Source organism: Mollisia scopiformis (assembly GCF_001500285.1).
Source record: "Mollisia scopiformis unplaced genomic scaffold LY89scaffold_18, whole genome shotgun sequence".
Taxonomy (NCBI): Eukaryota; Fungi; Ascomycota; class Leotiomycetes; order Helotiales; family Mollisiaceae; genus Mollisia; species Mollisia scopiformis.
The window spans coordinates 949,357-975,029 of NW_017263598.1; the positions used below are offsets into that span (position 1 = coordinate 949,357).

The window sequence follows — 25,673 nt, forward strand, 5'->3', positions numbered from 1 at the left end:
TGGCAGCCACACCGATTGGAGCCCCACGTTTAAGTTTGTCGGAGAATACTGTAGGATTCATGAGCTTTTGTTTGACGTCGCAACAAACGGCTCTGCATGCGAGCTGTCCTTGGGATATCGCGGGAAATACTTGCAAATCAACCAACCAACCAACCTGGACCGATGGTTCGAATAGAGCACGTGGTCTGGGCGGCATTCAGCAGCGAGTTTGTATTTCGTATTCGCGTTGGCGACGTGGATTATTATGCTTGATAATGGAAAAAAGAAGTTGGTGATATAGAGGTTTGATCCTCGTTTCGTTGCGATGACCCAATTCATGTCGCCGAGTGGATGTCATCGGGTGATTCTCCAAAAGCAACTGCAGAATCTTGGGACTTGATTTGTTTGTGAATCTGATGGTCAAGTTAAAGATTGCCAAGTAGACGCGTATTGGTGGTAGGGGAGCAAATCGATCGAGAACGCATGATGAGAGAGGTGACGGAGAATTGTAACGTAATGCAAAAGTAGAGACGGTGAAAATGTGCGAATGAACGAAGAAGGACTTGGACTTTGAGCCTTGACGTTGGAGACTTCAGCAGCACGACATTGTCTGTAGTTGACATCATTGTGAGTCGGAGCAGGCGGTGACCAAGAAAGGTCTGTCTGATAACTATAATGGATGACAGATGAAATGGAAAGTACAGGAAAGGTAAGACTACTTGGGCGATTTCTTCTTTGATATTGAGCGCCCCTTCCATTGACGGGTCTTTCAACTCGTCAATGGGAGGTGGAAGTTTCACGTTCACGTTCTCAGCGACCACCAAAGAAACCCCGCGAGTATGCATATACCTATCCACTGTGAAATCGACTCATTAATTCTTCTCTGGGTTTCCCATCATTAATTACTACAGCCTCGAATGAGAGGACGACTTACTGATTTCCTCTGCCCATCGCAGTTCATCCTCTTCATTGCGAACTCGTGACCGCCATCAAGATTGGAGAGCGAGGGTTCTCGTGACTGAGGCTTGTCTGTTTGACTTTCGTCCAGACTCTCGTCCAAAGCTGTATCCATCACCACTCTTGTCGACATCTCCAACCGCTTTCTCCCTCCTTCTGTTTCTGCGCTGACCACTTTTCTCCCTCACCTCACCTCCGACCTGTCTGTCACCTCCTGCAGCCTCCCGGCAAGCATCACCCTTCCATCTCCCAACACGGCACAACAGACTTTCAAACAAACAGCCGTGACACTTGACAGTTTGGAATCACTTGGTGTAGGTTTCCGTGCAGCTGGCGATGCATCTCGAAGCTTACTGTTGGCAATGAGGAATTGACAGCTCTTACTGGGCTGTCTGACCTGGCCTGGCCTGGCTAACGAGCGGGACGGCAAGCCAGGTTTCGATCCGCTGGCGAGTCCCTAGGCGAAGTCGGTCTCGGTGTCGGTACCTTGGTAATGACCCATGGCTCGGATGCTAACCAAGATCACTGAGATGAGGAACAGCGTCATATACAGTACTTCTAGTATGTATCTGTACGTACGAGGACTGCAAGAGCAAGGAGAAAGAAATACATCATCGATCATCGGTGATAAGGGGAATACCCTAATAACACCATCTCCATCCTCATCCCCGTTCTTGCATTGCATGTGCATGCGCGCACACACACACACACACACACACACACACATACACACACACAGGCATTCGAATTTGATGGTTTCCCAGCGTGGTGGAAACGAAGCGTCGCTGTCGTGGCGCATCATCAATGGCTGGGATCAACTGGAGACCCTGTACCACACCACCTCGAGGCTAGGGCCGCCCCGACAGTGCGCCGCTTGACTCCATGTGTGTCTAGCTGAGCTGGGCTGGGCTGGGCTGGGCTGGGCAACGTTGATGAGCTGTTGAATACTGTATCGTCAGTCAAACATTTGACTTTTTCCCCCAGCCTCCTCAATTTATTTTATCCAATTCAACTCTTGGGGTCCGACGAGCGGTGGCCATCTGCCGTGCGATCTGTAATTTACCAGCTTTGACTCCCGCCAAAAAAGACGCCGACCGAGACATTGTGTCAGCGCTGGGCACCCAACGGTTTGTGAGATGAGATGAAGTGTGATTAGGGACAGGAAGGAAATTTGATATGATGATGATGACGGAATTGGCGATCAAGATGTTGTTGGTTTGAGAGAAAGTGAGGAATGAGAACGAAAGAGGAACAAACGAATGAAAGCAGAAGTAAGTGATTCTGCTGTATATTGTATTGTGCTTGCCAGAGAGAGTGAAGAGAAAAGCGTCCGGGATATCGATGCACGGCCAAGTTGGTGCACCCGTCCGTCCTTCCTGCGTTCCTTCGTGCCTTCCCTGATCAGAAATCGCATCTGTACCTGAACTGGACTCGACCAAATCCAAGTCTCGGTGGTTCATCATCATCATCATCACTCACCCACACATTTCTTCACTCAAAACACCATCATCGCAAGTCCCCATCACCACCGCGAAATCTGCAATTGAAATCCCCCCTCACCGAGCATGATCTCTCCGAGCTTACAATCGCATTCGAGCCTTTCTGATCTGTTCCCCAGTGCGTGCAAAACTATTTGCATGCGCAGTGTGGAGGAAAGTATTGGGTGCCGTCTTCTCTGACGTGGGTTGGGTTGAAGCTCGAAGGAGGGTTTGGCGATACTGGGCGACACTCGACACCGAGCAGCAGCAGAACAATACGAACAAACCGCCAACACCGACCACGACGCGCATGCACACGGATTGAATCGCGAAGAATCGCGGTCCATGGTCGCCAGATCAAATACCATTGGATGTGTTTGTGCTTTATGATTGATTGATTTTTCTCGTGCGCGCGCTGCTGCGAAAATTGAAGCCTCGCCTGGCCTCCTCCATTTCACCCATCACGAACCCAGCCATCTCAATTCTTCGACCACCGCCAATTCGACTCCCAACTCTCGACTCCCTTTCACCACGCTCTTTTTCCAACACACCAAACTTCTTCCCAACCTTTCCTCTTCTTCAGATACCCACATTCCGCACTCCCGATCTGAGCAGATTGACAAGGAACTACCGACGGGCAGAAAAAGTGACACTGGTCATACCAATTGCTACACCATTGTTTGCCCTTTGAAGGGGAGATTGATTGCTCACCTTCACCTTGTCGACCTCTCCTCCTTCACCGTTGCTCGCAGCCGCGCTGACGACCCCAATCCCCTCACCATCTAACGACCCTTACGAAGCACACGATCACGACCCGGTTACGCCCACCCCAGCGCAGCGCCAGCAGCCACGATCTCTCCGCAGAACTCATATTGAAGCGACCTCTGCCGGCATCTCACCCCCTCCGCGCGTTCGCTTTGAGCAGGAACAACGGACAAGGAGTGAATTCGCCCATGATTTCGAAGACGACCTTACCTCTACACAACTAGCTTCCAGCTCGCAACAAATCTCGCCAGAAGCTGAACGCCGACCACACCGAGCTTTACGAATCTCAAAGAACACTGCAAGTGCGATCTTGTATGCTCTAGAAGAAGCTTTGCGACATCCCAACGCCTTCACACCGGATTTGGTCGAGGAGAACGCGCAGATGTCCGATCTTCTTGGTGGAGGTCCCTCGGCATCCGCTGGAAATGGGCGATCGAACAATGGCAGGACCGCACAACCTCCCCCGGGTACGACAGGCTCTCCGAGCGGCATCAAGGGTCCTCGGGATATAATGCGCGAGCGTCAGGCACGAGAAGCAAGACGGAAAGTGGAGCAGGAGCAGAAGGAGGCGCTCGAGCGCAATCGAGCCGCAGAAGAGCAACGGCAGATTCAAATTGAAGAGGAGAGGAGACGAAGAACGGCTGGCGCTGCGCAGAGAGGCAGTGGGGATACTGCACAAAGAACATCAGGAGGCACCGCCGGCGGACCGCGGATATCAGACAATTCTCAGCGATCACAAAGAACATCTGGTGGTGGAGCTCCAGGGAATCCAGCTTTACAAGGAGTTGGTCAAGGGGGAAGAGCTGTTGGTGGGGGTGAAAGTGCGGGCGGCAATCGACCAAGACCATCGCAAGCCCCATCACAGCCCAGACCGGTTCAGGCTGAAGCACGTGAAGGACGGGCAAAAGCAGAAGCGGGTAGCTCTGCGGGTCCTTCTGGAACACAACCAACTGCTGGAGCTGGTACAACCAGGTCTTCTTTTCCTCATGCATTTGAGCGATGGGAGACATTGTCTGCTCATTGGGAGGGTTTGACATCATTCTGGATTCGACGACTTGAGGAGAATAGTATTGAGGTCAATCGCGATCCTCTGTCTCAACAACTGTCGAGACAAGTTACAGATCTTTCAGCTGCCGGAGCAAATCTATTCCATGCAGTTGTTGAACTCCAGCGATTGCGAGCTTCCTCAGAGCGAAAGTTTCAACGATGGTTCTTCGAGACGAGAGCAGAGCTAGAACGAGCTCAAGAAATCCAAGCCATGACACAGGCAGCTCTTGAGCAAGAACGAGCAGAAAGATCTGGTCTGATTGAAGCAGCTGTTGCCAGAGACAGGAATAACAAGAATTATGAACAGCAGATTGCCACGTTGGAGAAGCAGGTTGCTGAAGGGAAGCGAGAGCAACAAATATCCAAGGAAGAGGCTCGACGTGCTTGGGAAGAGCTTGGAAGACGAGAAGAGGATGAGCGTGAGAGAACTGCTTCATTGCGTGATGGACAGCCGACTCTGGTCGGTGGTGTTCAGGTTGTGCCCATGATGCAAGGTGTACCAAGCAGACATGGAAGTACTCGTCAACCCCAGACAGGTACATATGCTGGCGAATCTGGCAGTAGTACCCAACCTGAGGGACCAGTCGATGAAGGTGGCTACTCGGAGTATGTTCGAGGTCAACGAGAGCCAGCTGATCCATTTACCACGACCACAACTGGAACATCCTCTCGTCAAACTCCTGCCACATACCCAGGGACACATCCAGCATTCACCAACTCCTCACCTCAAGGAGCAGCACCAGCCGTGCAACCAGCATCGACCTCAGGGTTCTATCAGCAGCATCAAGGAACTTCACTTCATCCCACAGAGGCTGAACGCAATCCTTCACCAGCCGCCTTCTCCGAAGAGGAGTATGAGATCGACTCCCAAGGTCAATTCATCCGAGACTCTCGCGGCAACAAAGTCCGCTACCAAGCCCCAGCATCAGACGAAGATGATGACGAATACGATGTCGCTGAACAACGAGAACGTGAAATCGCCAATCTCGCTCGATATGGTCAGACTTCTTCTGGACCAGCAGCAGTTACAACAGCTGGTAGAACTTCCGGACCAACGAGTGCTCCAAGCATGGGACCTCCAGTTGATTACACCGGATCAGCGTATGATAGTGCACCCGCTGAGTGGGCTGCTGTTCCAAGACACCATCATCCAACCCGACTGAGTGATGTGCTGGAGGAGGATGAGAGGAGTAGGACGAGTGCCAGCCAGGTTAGTCGGAGAGACTAATGGCCTACCGGTCCTGTTTTACTCGAATCCATAGACTTGTTTCAGGTTTGCTGCTGGGATCAAAGTTGCTTGGCTCGCGGTTGGTGTTGGGGGGATGGGCATTTAACACCGATTTTCTCATTCAAAGCAAGCAAATAAATAATATGCATCTGCATCTGCATTGCATTGCATCATAGGAGTCTGGTGTATGTATGTGTGTGTGTTTTTCGTGTAAAGCAAATTGAGCGTGCGTAGCTAGCGATGGTGCATGGCATCGAAAAGCGAGGAGCGCGGTGATGGTGAAAGGTGTATTTGTAGGATTGATAATGCTTGCTTGCTTGATTGCTTGCTGGGGAGTACGTAGTGAGGTAGTGAGGTATAGATATTTGATAGGGATAGTGGGGGAGGGATTAATGATTGAGATACTTATATGAAGTACGGTCTTGCTGTGATTTGATTGGAATGTGAATGTGAATGCTATGAGATGGCGGTGCTGGGGAGGGAGGGATGGGAATGAGGAGTGAGGGTGAGGAATGTTGGAGGTTGGAGGTTGGAGGTTGGTTGGTTGTGAGGTTTGTGTGCATTCCTTGGTGAGAGAATGTCAGTGTCAAGGACTAGCTATTTTATTTTTGTTGCACGTCACAGTTTTGCAACGGTCCTGATCTTATTCCTCCTCCTCTACCTCTTCTATCTCCTCTTCCTCCTCCTTTTCTCCTTCTTTTTCTTCTTCTTCTTCATTATCATCATCATAATGTGCGTTTTGTTGCACATCGCACTTGAGCAGCGGTCCTGGACCGTTGCTTGTTGGTAGACTGACTTGTAGAGTCCAATTTATTTATTTTTTTTGTGGCTGGCTTCTAGATGTATTAATTATAGTTCATAGAGCTTTTGTTACGTAGCTAACTTTCAATTTTATGTTTTAATGTAGGTACTGAAGTCTGATATCTGAGGTGCACAGAATATGCAATCCTCTCTTCTTGATTACAACCTAGATGATTCTGCCACAAAATAATGGAATCCAGGCTTGAGACCTCAGATTCATAAAACGTGGAGGCAATAAAAAAGTTTCTTCTAATCACAATCCCTCCGCTTCTCTTACGTCTGCTTCGACTCGTGGTTTGAGTGTCTAGGCAGAGTACTCGCAATGAGAAATACAAGCTTTGTTCTGCAGCAAATGGTGTTTGTATACATATTTTAGTGATTAATAAGATTTCTCTAATGGGTTTGGTGAAGCTCGTGCTGTAAATGAAGGGAGAGTTGTGACGAAAGGTTTTGAGCTACGTAGAAGAAAACGCGTTGAAGCTCAGTGTTTGAGTATTTTTTAAGCTTTGCACGACATTCAGAAAGGCATTCAATCTCTGTCTCAAACCCAAATCCCTTGCTTCAACCTTATGCAGGCGATTCGCAACAAAATATCTTTGTCCAATCACAAGCTAAAGTCATTTTCCGCTCCGTCCACGAGGGCCCTAACGGAACAACATTCTCCCGCCCCGAGAAATTATCCATCATCATTCAGTCTTCAATCAGCCCACAACCTCTCCGGCTTCACAACAAAGATGTCGAGACCAATACCCCGAATCTGGAGCTGCCTCCGCTCAACAGCATCTACGAGATCACAATTCCACCCTCCTGCAGCCGCGAGATGTCGGAATCTATCTACCAATGGAACGGGCTCAAATTCAAAGCTTAGGAGGAAAATGGAATTCCAAACGACACAAAAACGAACCTACAAAACCGTCCAAGAACAACGCTCCCGCTACCGCTCCGGCGTACGTCCCATCCCCTCCCTCTCCCCCTCCCTCCCTCCCTCCCTCCACCCGCTGACCCCCTCACAGCCCTTCTCCCTCCTAGCAGGAACCCTCTTCCTCTCCTCGGGCCTGGGCCTCGTCCTCTATTTCCGCCACGAAAAATCGCGCATGGAGCGCCGCCGCGTAGCCGAAGCCTCGAAAGGCGTCGGGCGTCCCAAGGTCGGCGGACCCTTCTCCCTGCTCACGCAGGAGGGGAAACCGTTCTCGGAGCAGGAGATGCGGGGACGGTGGAGTCTGGTGTATTTTGGGTTTAGTCACTGTCCGGATATTTGTCCCGAGGAGCTGGATAAGATGGCTGTTATTATTGATAGGGTGAATGAGGGGATGAACGGGGAGGGGGATGAGGGGAAGTTGTTGCCGATTTTCGTTACCTGTGATCCGGCGAGAGATACGCCGGCGGTGCTGAAGGAGTATTTGAAGGAGTTTCATGAGGAGATTGTGGGGTTGACGGGGAGCTGGGAGGAGGTTAAGGATATGTGTAAGAAGTATCGGGTGTATTTCTCCACGCCGGAGAAGACGGAGGGGAAGGATTATTTGGTGGATCATAGTATTTATTTTTATTTGATGGATCCCGATGGGGATTTTGTGGAGGCGATTGGGAGGCAGATGGGGCCCGAGGAGGCGGCGAGGTGTGTGTTGGGGTGGGTTGGGGATTGGGGGAAATAATGGAGGGGATCGAGGGATAGCGCGTGTTGTGGTGGAAGAATGTGTGCAAGGGGAAGGTGTATTATATGATTGCTTGCATGGCTGGGCTGCAGAGAAAAGGGTGTACATTATGGTGTGGCTTTGTACATGTAGAGGCTTACTCCATTCACTTGTAGGTCAAGTGAATCGAGAGGAAGAGAAAAATAAGAAAGATTCGCACCTCAGGCCACCACCAAATTCTCTCTGGGTCTATTTGGACAGACCCCTCCTCTATCCACCCTTCCTCTGCTCGGAGAACTACATCTACAAAGACAAGAACCCTACATGTGTCTCCTGGTGCGTTCCACTGAGCATATGTCCGGTGAGCTCATATATCTTTTACCATGTCTCCCCCCCTACAAAACCTCAGCGACGGACTCAGTACCACGCTCAGGCTAACTCGATTCGATTAGGTGGTGGCAGGGGACAAAATGGCACACTTAAGCGAGGAATAATGATATAATAATAGAATTTGAAGCTATCCGCATGCGTACAGGCCCAATTTAGCTGCTCCACATTCCTGAATCCACCCCCTGCTCCAGCTCCTGGTCCATTCCCCCCAGTCCCTCCCGTACTTCCATTCTATCCGTTTTGTACCGATATCCTAGCTTTCCCTTTATTCTAGTCCTCCAATCATATGTAGTGTAAAGTCTTAGTGAAAAATCGAGGAAATTGTCCGGTAGGATTAATAACCACAAGTCCAACTTTCCCATCTCGTTCGAAAAAGTCAACGGCACAGAAGCCAAAAAAAAGGGTATAATCGTAGGTAAAGAGGTTCGTAGGCTCGAAGAGGTTTAAAAGGAAGTTCGTAAGCTCGAAAAGGTTTGAGAGGAAGTTCGTAGGCTCGAAGAAGTTTAAGAAAAAGTTCGTAAAGTAGATTAGGAGGTTGGATCGATGCTTTCGGGGTCGTCTTCGCCATAATTATCGATATGCTCAATATCCCTGTACTCGGTCTAAGACAAATATTAGTACTAGTTCATAATAACATTTGTATTTACCTTATTCATTAAATAAAAGGTTTTCCCGCCTTGGGGGCCATTTGTAACTTTAAACTACCATATTCTACCAAAACCCTTAGCTTGTACTGAACCAAAAGCGTTATTCTAAGGTTATATTTATCAAAAATAGCCTCCAACAACTCAAATTCCTCTTCCCAGCCCCTTTCTGGCCAGTCAGGCTTAGTCTCCACCAATGGCGCGACGAATGGTGCTGTTTCCGGCTTTACCGATGCCTTTAGTATATACTATGAGCATTTAATTTAATATTCTACGCCATACTAATTGTTCGCAGCAAGATCTACTACTACTAGTACCCATAGTACGTACTACTAGTATTTCTAACGTAGCAGTACTAATTTAGGCTAACTACTTCTACTCTAGTCGTTTACTATACGAACACCACCCTAGTTAATTTCCTTCCTAGCGAATCAGACGAAGAATATATCGAAAGGCGCAAAGGGGAAAGTGCCTCGGTCGGAGGAAGGGCACCTAGAAAGGGTTAGTTCTAGGGGATGGGACATTCTACAAGAATATGGGTACAAAATAAGGCACAATGGTTGGTTCTCAAGGAGAGGAATGCTCTCGCCAATGGCCTTGGCAAATTTTTTCTCGCATTTACCCTAAGAAAAGTGAAATTTAAGGTTTCGCCCATACAAATTTGGCACCTGTGCAATTGGCAAAATGGCATAATTTTGGTGAGCGTGGTACTCAGTACCACGCGGCGTGGTACTGAGTCCGTCGCTGAGGTTTTGTAGGGCCCTCACTTCTCTTCTAAGATCACTGCTTGTAAGACGACCGTAGGAGAAGTGTAGCGTCGACCAGACTCGTCTCCCTCGGCCAACAGAGCTGGATAAATGATACTAATCCTTGTCAGCTATTATGAATTGATGACAATGACAATACATACATCTTATCGTTCGCCATATTTTCTTTTGAATTCAAGAAGTCCGGGGACATGATAGACTTTGCATGCTCTTTGTTGAGACTTGAGGCATAAGGTTAAGGTCACATGACCTGAGTGTTAAAGAAAGCTCTAGAAGAAGTCGAGAGCTTAAGAGCTTACAAATCCAGTGAGCAGCAAAGAAGGTGCTAGAAGGTATTTCAAGTCTATATATACTGAGTACCTGTCCACTGTAGTAGTAGTTCTTTAGTTCAGATAAAATCGATGTAGTTAAGCCCAACAACACTCTTGAACTGATCGAATATCATCCGGACGATCATTCTTCGAGATTCGTTGCAATGGGAACGGCCCTTCCATAACGCCTACGTGATTATAACTCCAGCACCATCTCCTCAAATCCTTGTGTATTGCCAAGCCTATAAGAGATGCCAGATGGCAGCATCTGTGTAGCGTCTCTCTTGACACATCGTCAAGCTCGACCTGATCACGAAGTAAATCCACGATGAAACTCTTCAATTTCTCGATAGCATCTTTGCTTGGTGGTGCTTCGCCTAAATCTGCAAGAAGAGTATCGCATCGAGTGTACGTTGGCCATAGCATATTCACGAGATATACCCTTGTTTTCTCCCAACCCCATGTCTTGAACGAGTCTACGGAATTAGAACATGTTAGTGTCTAGAGGGTGTGGCAGGGCTAGGTGACGTACCAAGAGAAGTCTGATCTAACACGTGTGCGAGTGCAATGTATTCGGGGCATAATAGAGTCCAAATGGGAGAGCCGCGCAGTTCAATGTTCGTGATAAGCAATCGATATATGAGTCCTTCTAGGGAAAGTATTCGAGTCCGGGGGGTATCAGAACCATAAATGTGTTTCAAGTACTTGAGGATTGGAGTGTGTTCTTCGGTTGGATAACACTGCTGACGGAGAAATTCTTCAACTCGAGTTGGATGATAGGTAGTCGACTTCCATGCGCACCGGTGTACTTGTGAGGCCAGTCGATTGGTATAGAACTTCAAATCTTTGATGCGTTTGAGAAGGTATGTTATCGATGCATCAGTAAGGAGTTGCTTCTCGGCTTCTTGAAACACTTGCGGTTGAGGCGCCCACAGATCACGGGCAGGCGGTTGCTGGTTGGGGCGATCTATATCCTGAGAAATCGGGCGTGTGGCTCTCAGGCGTCGAATGGAAAGGAATCGCACTAGCCACCAAGTTGCGGCAGTACTGATGGTGACGGCGACGAAAACAGCCACAGAGATCCATACTGCCAGCATATTTATGGAGACTTGCCTCATCTTTCCTCGTTGTGTCTGCTGCTGCTGCTGCTTTTCCTTTGCTGCTGTGGTTGCTGATGTCGTTTTTGTCGGTTTCGTTGCGGGAAGCTTTAGGTCGAGGTGTGGAGGAGAATCGATGGAGGCGTATTGTGAAGGTCAAGTATCTTGGCTTTCGAGAAGGAGAAATAAGATCAAATCTACGGTCGTCTTTGTATTTGCGTGCTTGCCCGTCGATCTGATTTCGGGTCTTGGAAAGTGCGAAGTAAAGTCAAGCGCTTGTGTTTGTGTGAATGTGTGTTTGTTGATAGAAAAGCAAGCACAGAGATACTTGGTTACAAATACCTTGCGTTTGTATTCACCTGTTTGTATGTTCACGTGAAAGCAAGCATAGCTGCGACGCGATAGGTTACACTTATGACTGTTCTTGTATTTCAGCACGTGTTTACTTTTTGATGTGAAAGCAAGCACAGCCTTATAGCTTGTTTGTGGGTTTGCGTGACACGGGAAAGGCAAATGCTAAGAGACAATCAACATGTCACGGCACGAGAACGGCCCTGAAATTGATCGATCATCCTAGTATAGCAAGCATTTGTTCGAGAGGTGATTTGTATTATTCATCCTTTTTTTGTTATCAAACTAAAATAATCTAGATGCAAATCAAACAATAAAGCTCAAACAAATTCAAAGAGTATTCGAGAGCGTAGAGTAATTGACAGTCAAATATGCCACTACAGCTTTCTTGTGAATCACAAAGTCAAAAGCATTCACAACGATATTGACCCTTTGTCGCACCACATCTTGTGTATTATACATCTATTGTCACTCAATATCACAATATTTGAAGTCGCCCTCCAGCCCACGTGCTATTCGCATCAACAGAAATATGGGGGAGGAGAAGGCATTCAGCTCCCAGCTCCACATTATCCTCGATCTCGGGATGACAGGCATTTGTGAGAGCCCGGCAAGCATTCTAACTTTGGCTTTAGCTAATGCCCCCCTTCTCTAGCTGTCTCTTATATCAACGCCACCACCAAATCTGAGCGATTTCTAGTAACCAATATTACTTCTTGGCCATGCGAGTTTCGCAAACAATCGGATGTGATAAAGTCTGACGGCAATGCCCCTCTTGACAAGTTCCCAGCGTGCAGGACCAAGTTGGGGGGACATGTCTGGTACGGTTACGATAGTCTCGACAAGCTTGACGAAGGCCATGTTCGGGAAGGCGAATTTCGCGAAGGCTTCAAGACGACTTGTCTAACCGATTGTGGGCCTGAAATGGGTGACATCAACCAGTGGCGCAAAGACTACCAAGACTTGATCGCCCACGTTCTTGGGTATGTTCTGGTGGTGATACTAGGCAACGAGGAAGTTTACGATGCCAGCAATCCTTCGATCACAATCCACTTGACAAAGCCGTCTTCCTGGGACCAGGATCCGGAAGCAAAAAGCAATCAATACAAACTCGTCCACAATGCTGCTGTGCAATGTGGGATCAAGCCTAGCTTGCTGACCGTTCATCAATCACCGGAGTTGGACGAGGGGCAATGCTCCGCTATCGCAATCGCCCATGAGGCGTCAGAAAAGCTCGTTCCAGGAAGTTATTACTTAATCCTTGATCTTGGAGGATACACGGCTGATTTTTGCATTGTCCAAATTGGCGCCGGCAACCAGGTGGACCTTATCACTTCTATATCCAAGAATGTCGGCACCAATCTTATCGATGCCGCACTGGCCAAACTTTTGCTTGAGAGAGCAGAATCTGAATCCCCTTCATCAACGCCACATGAACGTATGGCAAAAGCGTCGAAAGTAGTTCACGGTGCTGAGTGGTCGACGCTTAGAGAGAAGGGCTAGGGTAAGTTCACAGATTTGGTCAACACTGGGGATACTTCGGTTGGTGCTTGGGGCAAGTTTCAGGAAATTTGCCCTGGCTTTGGAAAGTATGTACCGAACCCATTACTCCTTACATGTTGATATTGATTATTTGCTAGAAATGATTTCATAGAACTGTTCAACCCTTACCTTTCACAGCTCGATACATATCTACGACAGGCTCTGAATCCGAAACAGCCCATCAATGTCTTCTTTGTAAGTACTTTCAGTTTAATGAAAAATTGTAGTGCAGTGTAGCAATCAAGGCTAAAACCTCTTTCAGGAAAAGGTATACTTAACAGGAGGAGGAGCAGGGATTGAGAGAGTCGCGGACTGTATCGAGACAACACTGCATCATAAAGGTCTTCGGTCCACAATGAACAGTAAGATTGTTATTGACAAAAATGCGTAATTTAACCCCGATACCTCGAACATATCAAAACCCTCTAATGAAATTTTAGACGATTCTCTGTTAATATAGGCTTACAATCACACGTCCAAGAAAAGCTGAAAGACAAGAGGAACCATTGGATCAAATGCGATCCATTGGTCATAGGCTACCAGAAATCAATGATTCATCCAGAAATCCAATGGTTGGATGGGGTCAATAGACTATCCGAAGATGTGGACTGCAACGATCCGTCCAGAAAGGTACTGTACTAAACCCATTTTAACCGTGACTTGCACTTACCTGTAAATTAGCTACCAAAAGACACCTATTGTATCGCGAAGTTGGAAGGTACGAGATCGAAGCTACATATTAGATCATATTGTGTGGTCAAGGCTTTTGATTCTGGTAAGCTAACGTGGTTCATGCTTACGTCCTCATCCTTTCTCTCTTCATAAAATAACACTTTTTAGCAAAGATAAGAGAACATCGCTTCAAAACTTCGAACAATATACCGTCAGCCCTCGGCAAGAAAACAAATATCTCATTATATTTTCTTCTCGATCAAGAGCAGCGCCTTATAGTATGGTGCCAAAGTAATGATTCTAATGGAGAGTCATGGTACGAAACTACAGTGCCTCAGCTGTCTGTCAGCACAATTGTACAAACATCACGTTACTGTGATTGTGTTTTCAATTTCTTCAATTCAATGTACCGTAAACAAAACAAAGTCCATACTGTTTCATGCTAAAGCCTAAAACCACTAGTAGATCAATATACCTCCGGGCGCTTCTAACTCCAATCATTCATTCCAACGGCCAATCCTCCGGCCTAGCTGGATTGGATGCCTATGGATCAACACTAGTGAGATCCTTCACGCTTGAAGGAATAGGACGAGAACTTTGTTGGCTTGAAGTTAATACCGATAATGCTTGCGATTGACCAGAAGTGGTGACTTGAGTTGAGGCTGAGCTCGTGATTTTGGTCGATCGAGCTTGACTTGCTGTGATTTGAACGGGTCTGGCTTGGGACTCTATGCTAGAGGAAGTACTCTGGGTGGAGGTTGGCATCGACAATGATTGTGATTCGATAGGCGTGATAGTTGAAATTGGGGTTGGGCTTGTAATTGTGGTCGATGGAGAGAAATTGGTTGAAACATTTTGAAGGGTTACGTTTTGCGACCTGGTATCGCGAGACGTCTTTTGGCTGGAGCATTGCCGCGATAAACTTGGTGATGGAGTCAGTCTAGATGGCGTGGGTGTAGAGCTCGTTGTACTAATCGATTGAATATTTCCACCAGATGCATTGTCAGAGGTTAAACCTTGCGATCGGGTGTTTTGAGATGTTCCTTGGCGTGACGATTGTCCCGATGAAGCTGCTGGGATAGCAGTTCTTAAATAGCCGGTCAAAACCCGATTAGGAATGGGAACCTGGGCGAATTTTATGTCGACAACTCCAAATTCGGGCCTCGGAATTTTCTGCCTTTGGTAGTGTCTGTCACATTCCAGACATTAGTCATATTTCACCCATCAGTGGCTAATCCTGTAAACTGCTACTTACTCTGTAAGTTCTGTGAAGTCGTTCAAATACCAAGTTATCATCTCGCTACATATGTTGACTTCGATCGAGTTTGCATCGCTGATAAGATATTTGGTCTTCTTGAACCAACTAGCCTTTTCCCTATTCTCCATTGACTCTTCCATTTGCTCCATATAATTCGTAGCAGAGGTTAATCTTCTTTTCAAAATTTCAACCACATTGGGATCAATTCCAGCCACATAGTGATAGTTTCGAATTAACTTTAAGGTCAATTCCCATTTCTTGATCTTAGCGCAAATCCATCTCAGATTCCTTGACTGACCAGTAATCGATGAATATCGGCCCCATAGTTTCTCAAGAGCTTTGAATGCAAGAGGCAAAAAGATAGCAAGAAGTGCCACAACTGACATCATGCAACGAAAACTGGATTCAATTTCAGATGTGGACTCTCAAACTTAGGGTGAAAATTGAACAAGATATATATTAAGATTGTTGGTTTATTAGAGTCATACTATTTCCTAAATTACTCATACTATGTAGGTACAAGCTAGAAAAATAATCAAACAAGCATTGCTCAAAGACAACGAATCTCTAAGATTGATTGCGCTGTGTTGCCTAAGCTGTCGGAAGAATAACAAAGTGAATAGATCAGACATCAAACATCGAAAGCGAGTGCGACTCAGTCTCGAATCTTTCTTTGTCACACATGGTTCTGGTCATAGTGACAGATGTAATGGTGATAGAGCGGTGGTCACTATAGGAGGAAGTGGAATCGAAAAAGGGAATTAACTTAGAGAGAATTTCCTTCTCTGGCAGCTATATTGCACATTATCTGCAGATTGACTTTGTAATTGCCTAAAGGTCCTGCCCGTTTAGAGGTAAAATACGTCATTTCAAGCCAAAACCTGCAACGCTGCTGGACTTAATTTCACATGAGAGCTAATTGAGAGAACATCAGAATAACCCCTCACAAACGTACAATGAGAGCGAAGATCTCCAGTATGGCGACTTGCCCGACTATGATCCCGAGAAGGACGAAGATCCACCGCATTTACTGGTATGCTGCGGCACCGACCGACCACGGAACAAGTCGGGCGGCGTGCTGGTAACGGCATCTCAGTCTGGACCAGGCTTTGTCACAGTTCATGATTATATCACGACCGTGCATCCTTGGTTGATGCGCAACCGCGACGACATCTTGGACGCCATGGACCGCCGGGAAGATCTGCCTGACCCGGAGGATATGGATCTCGTGGTGGACGCCGTATTTCCAACTTGGTTGAAGATCAGAGAGAAGTCGGAGTGGGTTAATGAGCTGAGCTACCGATGCCAGCAATTTGCGAGTATTCACGATCTTGAGACTAGTGCTGTATGAACGGTTCTCGAGGTACTTGCAAAGAGAAAACGTTTGATGGAAAATATTCATTCATTATACTACAGGTTATGTAACTAAACGGTGGCATGCGTATACATTTCAAAATCCATCTCTTTTAAAGTCACTATTTGGCCCTAGGAGCTGCCGTCGCGGAGGCGCAATACGAGCTCTCAAAGGCAAGTATGGTCGAGATAGCACTCGTATCCGTGCCGCAGACAGTATTAAAGCAGTCTCGAATACCGTAATAAAAGTTGATGTTTTTGTAAAGATATGACGGATCGGCGGTTGCGCATCCCAGACTCGAATATTCAGCCAGCACCGAATTAAAACATGTCTGGCCACAAGAGGGCAGAGCCTCAATTCCTGTCGTTGTAGAGCTTGAAGTTGTCGATGCGGTACTTTTTGAGACCGTGCTGCTCGCTGTAGTCGTAGTTGTAGAACCCTAAACTATTCTAATTATGCAGTACAGGTCCCAAAATCCGGCTGACGTAGATTGTTTAGACTACAAAACGCACTGGTGGTTCCGCAATTCCCTTTCACGGAACAGCAGTCTCCAAACGAGCTACCGAGACACATGGCGTTACTCGTAGAAGCAGAATTACATTTTCCATGTGTTGATACAGGCGTGCAAGTACCGAAACCTGCTTGGCATAGATTTGTCGTACCACAGAACGCCGGCGTACTTCCACAATTTCCTTTCACAGAACAGCAGTTTCCAAATGTGCTTCCTTTATAAGTTGCACCGTTGATGTTTGCACCACATTTTCCGTCCGTCGAGGTAGGCATAGATGGTTGTGTCGTTGTAGTTGTGGTTTTGGAGCTCGCGATCGCCGAGCTGCGAGTTGCTAGCGCTGATGAGCAGTAGGCGGTCTCATAAGCAATGACGGTGCTGGCAATATCAGTTCCACACGCTCCATTTGAACAATCTCTGATACCATAGCCAAAGTTTACGTTGCTGCATAGACAAGACGGATCAGGAGAGCTGCAGCCAAGGGATGAATACTGCCCGATCAGATTGTTAAAGCAAAGTTGGCCACACGATGGCCAAGATGAGATAGCTGGTAATGTCAAGGTCGAAGATGATGTACTAACGGAACTACTTGTTTTTGCAGTCGAGGAGCTCGTCAGACCACTCTTTGTCGTAGTCGAGGAGCTCTTCAATGAAGAACTTGTCACTGTATTACACGTCCCCCACTCCGGTTGACTAAGTACCAAGTTAGCATACTCTCATCGAAGAGGACGACTGCGCCGTCTGAATGATTCAGAATGAGACTCACCATCCAACCCCGCATTCCGAAGGGAGAGATCCGCAAACATTGTCTTGATTGCAGCAATTGCCCCAAAGTGAGCCACAGCTCGTACTATTTGCGGCTCCGCAGGTTCCGTCGGTCGAGTTTCCTTATGACCAATCCGGAGGCGTCGGGGGCGCAATTGCCCACGTACAATTGCCGGACTGGCATGAGTCCGTGGCACAAAAGGTCTTCTATATTAACATCAGATGCTTTCGTCGGTCTCGTCTCTCACTCTCTGTAAATTCTCTCCTTCTCCCACTCCTTTTCTTTTGCCCCTTTATCCGACTCTGTCCCGAGTCGTTCTTCAATCGTGCCACTCTAGCGAAGAAGATGGCCTTCTTCAAAGTTGTGGCCTGCGTTGCGGCGTTCTTTCTTTCCGTGAGCCATAGTCAATACACTCAGGACTATGAAGCTTATGCTTTCCTATTACCAAGTCCGCCTGCTGGCGGAAACCCCGCTCAAATTCGATACAGGTTGTAAGTAAACTAGGACTCAATTCTGACGCAGCTAACTCCAAATCTCTCAAGCCGGCCCACAGGAGGTCATAACCCAGCCCGGGTCATCGACCTCGAGTTAGCAGGCATCACTGTGACACTGTGGTACAACTGCGCTTACATGAACAACATTTGCGATAATGCCGATAACTTTGCAAGCACGACGCGGGGTGCAAGCCTACACACCGTGAGCAATGTGCCTAATAATAAATATGGTTACGACTTCAGCGGTATACGGAAAGACAGGAAGCGCGACAGAGTGTGTCCTTCGCCTGATTGGGCGAGGCGTCCTGAGAATGCTTGCCCCGCAACTCTGGCACAAGCACCCTTCAGGAGTGACAAATTATGGTGGACTCCAAATTTGGAACCCGGAACAACAATCAACCAAATTGCGAACCAACGCAGTCTCGCCACGGGCCAAGTCACTATCAACTCGGGGATCCGATATACGTGTGACGAGTTCCCGCCGGCCAGCTGGGTCGAAGGGGGCAACGGAGCGTATGGGACAAGCGCGGGCACTACGCGGTGCGCGGCGGCGCGATGTTCTCCTGGTATTAATGCTGAGCAGGATTGTACGCAATCCCAAGTCTTCCTCAATTCCTCAATTCTCAACTCCTCAACTCCTCAACTCCTCAACTCCTCAGAATAACTACTGACCCTCAACGTCACAGGGCAAGGCTTTTCACATCAAAAATAACGTATTGCGTTGGAGGCTCTGACCAGAGCAGATACTGCTCTGGGGGACGGCCCATTCAACCCATCGAACAGTGTCGTCTTCTTCCGCTTTCGAACGTATTACGAATTCGACTACAAGGCTACTAAAATTATAACAACCTTCGCCCCACCAACAGCTTCAGTAGAAGTGGCTACTCCTGCTAACAAACGTGATGAAGGATCCGCGAATGTTACAGCACCCCTCGGCCTTGATCCTATCCACAGCATGACCATGGCAGAAGTCGATGCTCTCGTAGCAGCAGGCTTAGCACAAGAGGATTTTGTACATGCGAACGTGACACACTTCGAGTCCCTGGCGTCGAACGGGACCATGCAGCCACTCTGGGGAGATTTCCAGCCGGATAGCATTTCCAGTTTTGGGGCTGTTGGTGTTGATACGACCAAACCGGTCAAGGTCTAGGTCACGCAGAATAAGCGAGCCCCTGTTGCCAGAAGGATCTCGGACGACCGCATCACGCCCCTGTGGAAGAGAGCGAGCCCTCAAGACCTCGACAATGCTCGTCTTGTTGTTCAAAGCGCGCTGAATCAGTCATCCAAGTTAAACCAAGCACGCCTGGCAAAGCCGCTTCGCAATATATATGGTCTCCGGCCCGGGACATTGTGGGCCAAATGTACTGCTCCGTCGCCAAATATCACATTCAACAGCGATGTCACACCCCTTCTGACATTCACTCCCGAGATCGTACAGGCTGCTGCCCTCGTGGCCGAGGCTGATGCCGTAGCAAACCCTGGGAATGTGACCAGGCGCGCCGTGTCAGGGTCATACTGGATGGAGCATCTCGCTCGGAAAGGCACAGTACCCTGGGGGAATGATCCAAACTATCGCGTGTTCCGCAATGTGGTTGACTATGGCGCTGTTGGGGACGGAGTCACTGTAAGTCAATCAATCGAGGCCATTATCCGCTACTCGTGCTAACGCAGCTTCTTCCAGGACGATACCACAGCAATTCTAAGCGCCATGAATAATGGGACGCGATGTGGTAAAGACTGCAATGGTTCGACGACCAAGAACGCCATTGTGTATTTCCCCCCCGGAACCTATTTGATTTCGAGCACCATCCCCCTGCCATTTGGGACACAAGTTATTGGCGACGCTATCAATAGACCGACCCTCGTCGCCTCCCCGTAGTTTGTCGGTCTCGATGTCCTATCGACAGACGAATATACCGGTGGAGGGGTGGGAATTGATGGGGGGGATCAGGAATATTATGTCAATACGGCCAATTTTTACCGGCAGATTCGAAACCTCATCATAGATATCTCAAAGACCCCATCGTCCTCGTCCTCTGGAGCCGCACTCAGCCAGTCCTGCATCCATTATCAAGTTGCGCAGGCCACTAGTCTAGAGAATGTCGAGCTCATCGCAGCAGCGGGTTCGAACCAGGTGGGTTTGTACGCGGAAAATGGAAGTGGTGGTCAGATCTCCGACGTTACATTTACTGGCGGTGCCGGCATTTATGGGGGGAATCAACAATTTACAGCCCAGCGTCTTACATTCAACGGGTGTACTACTGGTGTCCACTTGATCTGGGACTGGGGTTGGGATTGGAAGTCTGTTACTATGAACAATGTGGGTGTAGGATTTCAGCTCACAGCCGATAAGGGTGCGGTGGGCAACATCGGATCAACCTCCTTCTTTGACTCGTCCTTCACAAATGTCGGCACAATTGTTGTCATTGCACCACCATCGTCGACTCCCGGATCAGGAAGCACGGGCCTTGCCCTCGAGAATGTCAAACTCTCGGGAGTCACTACCGTCGTGGCAGATACCACTGGTGCAGTGATCCTCGCCGGTTCATCAGCCACTGTGGACGAATGGGCACTAGGACCCGTCTACGAGGGCTCAACGACGGCTCGCTCATACTCGACAGGAGGCAAGATAGGGAGTTATAAATTACATCAATCTCTCCTCGATGCTAACGGAAACTACTTTGAGCGTGCCAAGCCTCAGTATGAAGATGTCGATGTTAGCAGCTTTTTCCATGTCAAAGACGCTGGTGCCACAGGGGATGGGTCGACGGATGACACAGCAGCTTTTCAGGCAGCGCTGTATTCGACTGCAGCAAAGGGGCTAGTCTTGATTGTCGATGCCGGATCGTATATATTAACCTCAACCATCACAATACCACCAGGAGCGCGGATTGTCGGAGAGACTTGGTCTCAGCTTGTTGCTTCAGGCGCATACTTCTCAGACGCGACGTAGGTTCTTTCCATCTTATCTATGATTACTAGCGAAGTGGCCTCTTACTGACGAAACCTTTAGCAATCCTCATGTCCTCCTCAAAGTTGGCCAAGCCGGAGAAGTCGGCTCTGTAGAGATGCAAGACCTCTTGTTCACAACTCGCGGAGCTACTGCTGGTTTAGTTCTAGTCGAATGGAACATCGAAGCTGACGCTCCTGGATCTGCCGCTCTATGGGATTGCCACGCTCGAATTGGAGGCGCAACAGGAACCCAGCTGACGCCTGCCGAATGTCCTGCCGTGACCAGCGGCGTGGATTCGGATTGTAGTGCAGCCAGTTTGATGATGTATTTAACGTCCACAGGCTCGGGCTATTTCGAAAATATGTGGCTCTGGGGTTCTGACCACATGATTGAGTGAGTTGACTGCTTTCTGCAAATGAAAGTTTGGGCTAATAATACTTCTACCTAGCGACCCTGATTTGACTGATGCCAACAACACTATGGTACAAAATACCATCTACGTTGCGCGTGGGTTCTTGATTGAGAGCACCAAAGCGACCTGGTAAGCTTGCACTTTCAAACTTGAACGGGACGACACTAACTGAGCGGCTAAAAGGCTTTACGCTACCGCATCTGAGCACTCTGTATTTTATCAGTACAATTTCAATGGCGCTGCCAACATATTTGCTGGTATGCTACAGACTGAATCACCGTACTTTCAGCCGTCGCCGATGCCGCCTGCGCCCCTGCACAAACGTTGTCGGGACTTTTGCAGGTGATCCTAATTACACCTGTTCAGCCGGTAATGAGTTTAATGGGTGTGATGAGTCTTGGTCTGTTATCATGACAAAGTGCGAGAATATCTTCATTGCAGGAGCGGGCCTTTACTCTTGGTTTTCGTCTTATGCCCAAACTTGCATTGACACTCAGCTATGCCAGAAGACACTGATTCGCCTGGACTCCAATTACGCTAATGTTCGATTTCAAAATCTTATAACAATCGGGGCCAAGTATATGGCCGTCATGGATGGCGATGGCATTTTGGCTCTTGACAACTTGAACGTGGAAATTCATCCCCACTGGTCTCAAATAACGCTTCTCGATGTCGGCAGCAACGGCACACAGTTCGGTGAAGTCTCGTGGATTGACCCAGCTCTTTGGGAAATGGATCAGCCAGAAGTCGCGTGCTCCATTCCCTGCACACTTCGGCTTCCGGTGTGGCCCAGCGCGACTACTACTGTCAATTATCCCCTGATGACAGTCAGCCAAGGGACTTGGACCAGTACCATCACACAAGCTCCCCTAACTTTTTCACAATGGATTTTCGAGCTAGTCACCATCACTGAGGATGGGAGCAACGGCAAGATGAAACGTCAAACGAGTGGAGAGTTCTGGCTACTACGTCCCAATGGCCTGTCGTGCAATATACAGGCATTGATGGTAGTGCGTCCGCGATGGGTCCATCGGGCATCTTTCCTACCCCCCCGATTGTTCTTGGTCCTAATTCGCCTGTTACTGTTGATGGGGGTAGTTGGCCAAAATTGGCTGTCCGCTACATTTCCAACCTATATGATTCACCTCAGGTTGACCCATGTTCGGATTATAACTATGGGTGTATTCCAAATCCGTGGACCACTACTGACCCGCCTTGGACCAGCCCAAACCACCCAGATCCTCAAAATCCAAACGACGGCGATGGCGATAATGAGCCTTATAACGCGTGTCCGCTGTATGCCATAATCGGACCCCGTGATAGTAGTACCATCACCAGCGCTACCCCGACATCAACACCAACATCAACTACGGCATCAACGACAACAAGTTCGACGACGCCGACGGCGACAGAGATAGGCAACCTCATGCTTAACGTAGTCCATTGCTACAATAGCGGCGAGAACACGGAGGGCGCGCGAATGCAGAGTGCAGCCCAAAGCTTTTGCAACGCCATCGAATATGCTGATTTCAAGCAAAATTATTTCCACACGAGCGATCAGGCTTTTGACTACAACGATGGCATCGGCACAGTCACAATCACCCTATCATTCCAAATCAACACCGGCTGCACTTGAGTTTGGGATAATAATGAGTGCCTCAAGTACTTTAGTGTACCGACCGACAGTTGTAACTGTAAAGGGGTCAATGGAAAGCAAGGAGGGACAGTGACGAACGATTGCTACACTTGGAGAATCGATCCAAACATTAGTTTATAAGCTGAGATTATTTCTGATAAAGATATCTAATAAAGAATTAATAAATCAAACTGAAACGATTTCCACCATGTGTGACATAGTATGTGAGTCGTAAGTTTTTTTCTATTGAAACAAGTAGAGCTTGTCGCAATTTTGGTATTACAGAGTTCTCTTTCTTATAAGACAAGTGATCTTGCTTCTTGGTAACCTGTCAGTCAGTCTGACGAAATATGCATGAAGCACTAGATAGCATGGGATCTCCGGCTTCCATGGTACCGTCTATCTGCCAGCTGTTACGTCACCTCAACTCGCTACAAACATAAATCATGATGCAGCCCACCTCTACCATGTGCTGAAAATAAATACACACATGATAATTACGGAGTCCTCTTAATACAAGAAAAACGCATACTTGAATTGATATTTTGTATTACGCTCCACTGAATAGTAGAATATTTTGTAGTATGCATTAACTTTGGTAAATTGAATTCCTACAACCTTGAATTTCCTAAAACCAACTCCTCCAGCTTTCAAAAAGAATAAAGGCCCCATCACCTCCCAGGACGCTGCAGAAACACAAACACCTCAACTCTCTTTGTTTGCCTGCCAATGGGAAACGTGACATTTTTAGGGACGGCACCTTGCTCTGCGCGCCGTGAAAATATGAGACTGTACAGAGCACTGGCATATGGGTCTGGGATGATTTCCTCCCAGCTCGGGCCGCGCAGTTGGAAGAGTGAGGCCCCCATGCCTTTAAAGTTTTCCGATTTTTAAGCCTCGGACCACAAGAAGGTCGTGCTTGTAATCAACACCGAATTGAGAGTTGACATTGCCGTCACCATGTCGAATAGCCACACCACCCCTGCTTTATCCTCATCGTATGGTTCGCTCACCTCGTAATCTTCCTCCTCACTGTCCCCAGAAGATCTTCCACGGTCGAATCCTGGAACACTTCAAGATCATTCAACCACTTTTGTTCCTTTAAGTGCTCTCGCAATGCTTGCATCAAACAAGTGTGAACAAGTTCGCTAGAACTTCGTATACCGTCGACAACAACAACCATAAAGGAAAATATTAATATTATTTATGTAGTGCATTCATCGTAGTATGTGAAGGCATTTGAGGGGATATTTCGTAGAACTTAGCGAAAGAGAAATCTGCTACATTTAAGAACTATTAGCTAGTGTTTCCAGAATTTGAGAGATGCTAAGTGTAGATAGCTACATGGGATGCTAAACCGTACCTTCACTTCGGACTTAATCATCTTTGTAGTCTTCTAAAAATGTTTAAAGTCTATACTTTTGGCAATTGGAACGAAGTTCATGTTTGGGATCGACGTAACTAATTAATTTGTGCGTTCTAAATATAAAAGAGGCAACATATCAAAGGTACAAGAAGAGGTGTAAAACCACCTTTTGAACCATCCATACAAGGTCCAGAATCGAGTTAGAAGCCTCAGCTTCACGCGGGAATTCGTGAATCCAAGCGCCTTTCGAAATCTTTCGGATTGGAGAAAGATAATCGACGGGATAAGATAAGAATACACTCTCTACCGTGGCTTATACAGCAAAAAGAGCAATAGTTTAAGTAGCCGTGGGCATTAGATGCTCGGATGTCCTATTAAGGAGTTGTTGCTACGAAGTAAATATTGGGGTGTAGTAACTGTTCAGACGAGGAGACTTGCGAGTTATGGTGGTGATAAGGTAGCTAACGTCCATCCCTACGTGCCGGAAAACCCTACGTGCCGGAACGACTTCATGGTTTGGGGGTCACAAATCTCTACCACATAAATATATAAAGTTACAATTAGCTTACTATTATTCTTTAGCTATTTCTCTACAAGTGTTCAGTTTGTAGTAAGAAAGTACTATGGTTGTGATCATATTATCAATTGTCCCGTCGATGGCGTTGAAAGCACTGTTGGCTGTTCCCCCCTGCTCTATTATAACTATTGGCCTGTCTCTAAATTTCGGAACTATATCATGAAGCTCCTACCAAGAAAGAATATACCCCCAAAGTTTAAAGGCATAGAGCGGAAGGAAACCTTCATGCCGGATTTATCCGGACAAAGCTGAAGGAGGTACATAATACGCCAAGCATCTTAATAAGCGAAGGAGGTGCTTATATAATATTATATTTACAGTTACACTAAATTAATCGTATTATATTGCATATTACAGTAAAGTTCGAAATCGGCTTTAGTTCGGAAAACTCAATGAATTTATTTTTCAACCCACATTTTATATACACTAACCCTATGTAACATCCTTTTGCTCAGCCTTCCATGCATCTAAAGCTGTGCAGGATGATAAAGTATGTGGATGATTAAGTCCCAAGACACGTTTCCGTAATTGTACACATTCTTCCATAAGTCTTACAGCTTCGGTTTCTTTGCCGGTTCCTTTCCACGTAAATGCCAAGTTGTTCATGCTGGTCAGCGTGTCTGGATGGTCGGCGCCGAGTTTCTTCTTGCGCGTCTCCATCACTTGCACCTCCAGCTCTTCGGCAGCGT

General features: G+C 47.5%; 11 protein-coding genes across 11 annotated transcripts in view; 6 read left to right on the forward strand and 5 right to left on the reverse strand.

Annotated features, from left to right (window-relative positions):
- Positions 1-340: 340 nt before the first annotated feature.
- On the reverse strand, positions 341-1,130 carry LY89DRAFT_151733 (uncharacterized protein). The gene has a single exon (XM_018205400.1). The coding sequence runs from the start codon at positions 822-824 to the stop codon at positions 405-407; it is 420 nt and encodes a 139-aa protein (XP_018068350.1). The 5' UTR covers positions 825-1,130; the 3' UTR covers positions 341-404.
- On the forward strand, positions 1,131-1,872 carry LY89DRAFT_151782 (uncharacterized protein). Its single transcript, XM_018205402.1, has one exon. The coding sequence runs from the start codon at positions 1,437-1,439 to the stop codon at positions 1,812-1,814; it is 378 nt and encodes a 125-aa protein (XP_018068351.1). The 5' UTR covers positions 1,131-1,436; the 3' UTR covers positions 1,815-1,872.
- LY89DRAFT_721150 (uncharacterized protein) lies at positions 1,830-5,454 on the forward strand (the record flags this gene model as incomplete). Its single annotated transcript, XM_018218617.1, has 2 exons — positions 1,830-2,207; positions 3,215-5,454. Exons 1-2 carry the CDS (start codon positions 2,171-2,173, stop codon positions 5,452-5,454), a joined length of 2,277 nt encoding a protein of 758 aa, XP_018068352.1. The 5' UTR covers positions 1,830-2,170.
- Positions 5,455-6,961: 1,507 nt separating this feature from the next.
- On the forward strand, positions 6,962-8,381 carry LY89DRAFT_651074 (protein sco1). The gene is made up of 2 exons (XM_018212131.1): positions 6,962-7,202; positions 7,269-8,381. Exons 1-2 carry the CDS (start codon positions 6,990-6,992, stop codon positions 7,905-7,907), a joined length of 852 nt encoding a protein of 283 aa, XP_018068353.1. The 5' UTR covers positions 6,962-6,989; the 3' UTR covers positions 7,908-8,381.
- A 1,713-nt stretch (positions 8,382-10,094) lies between these two features.
- LY89DRAFT_737001 (uncharacterized protein) lies at positions 10,095-11,116 on the reverse strand (the record flags this gene model as incomplete). Its single annotated transcript, XM_018220208.1, has 2 exons — positions 10,095-10,474; positions 10,531-11,116. The coding sequence occupies 2 exons, from the start codon at positions 11,114-11,116 to the stop codon at positions 10,095-10,097; spliced, it is 966 nt and encodes a 321-aa protein (XP_018068354.1).
- Positions 11,117-11,978: 862 nt separating this feature from the next.
- On the forward strand, positions 11,979-13,955 carry LY89DRAFT_672267 (uncharacterized protein; the record flags this gene model as incomplete). The annotated part of the gene is made up of 7 exons (XM_018213274.1): positions 11,979-12,045; positions 12,102-12,884; positions 13,101-13,183; positions 13,251-13,350; positions 13,449-13,618; positions 13,670-13,706; positions 13,834-13,955. The coding sequence occupies 7 exons, from the start codon at positions 11,979-11,981 to the stop codon at positions 13,953-13,955; spliced, it is 1,362 nt and encodes a 453-aa protein (XP_018068355.1).
- Positions 13,956-14,203: 248 nt separating this feature from the next.
- Positions 14,204-15,304, reverse strand: LY89DRAFT_672268 (uncharacterized protein; the record flags this gene model as incomplete). The annotated part of the gene is made up of 2 exons (XM_018213275.1): positions 14,204-14,849; positions 14,916-15,304. The coding sequence occupies 2 exons, from the start codon at positions 15,302-15,304 to the stop codon at positions 14,204-14,206; spliced, it is 1,035 nt and encodes a 344-aa protein (XP_018068356.1).
- Positions 15,305-15,600: 296 nt separating this feature from the next.
- Positions 15,601-16,269, forward strand: LY89DRAFT_672269 (uncharacterized protein; the record flags this gene model as incomplete). The annotated part of the gene is made up of 2 exons (XM_018213276.1): positions 15,601-15,624; positions 15,853-16,269. 2 exons carry the CDS (start codon positions 15,601-15,603, stop codon positions 16,267-16,269), a joined length of 441 nt encoding a protein of 146 aa, XP_018068357.1.
- An 858-nt stretch (positions 16,270-17,127) lies between these two features.
- On the reverse strand, positions 17,128-17,334 carry LY89DRAFT_544709 (uncharacterized protein; the record flags this gene model as incomplete). The annotated part of the gene is made up of 1 exon (XM_018208221.1): positions 17,128-17,334. A coding segment is annotated over one exon (207 nt), but the record flags the coding sequence as incomplete, so codon positions are not given.
- An 842-nt stretch (positions 17,335-18,176) lies between these two features.
- Positions 18,177-23,188, forward strand: LY89DRAFT_753447 (pectin lyase-like protein; the record flags this gene model as incomplete). The annotated part of the gene is made up of 10 exons (XM_018221277.1): positions 18,177-18,641; positions 18,768-19,154; positions 19,200-19,664; positions 19,722-19,871; positions 19,920-20,989; positions 21,054-21,386; positions 21,442-21,534; positions 21,589-21,731; positions 21,772-22,344; positions 22,404-23,188. 10 exons carry the CDS (start codon positions 18,177-18,179, stop codon positions 23,039-23,041), a joined length of 4,317 nt encoding a protein of 1,438 aa, XP_018068359.1. The 3' UTR covers positions 23,042-23,188.
- Positions 23,189-25,416: 2,228 nt separating this feature from the next.
- LY89DRAFT_699038 (uncharacterized protein) overlaps positions 25,417-25,673 on the reverse strand; it is a gene marked incomplete at both ends in the record, with an annotated part of 2,739 nt that continues 2,482 nt past the window's right edge. The window contains one exon of the mRNA XM_018217026.1: positions 25,417-25,659. Within this exon, the coding sequence (XP_018068360.1) occupies positions 25,417-25,659 (243 nt within the window). The remainder of the gene's footprint in view (positions 25,660-25,673) is intronic.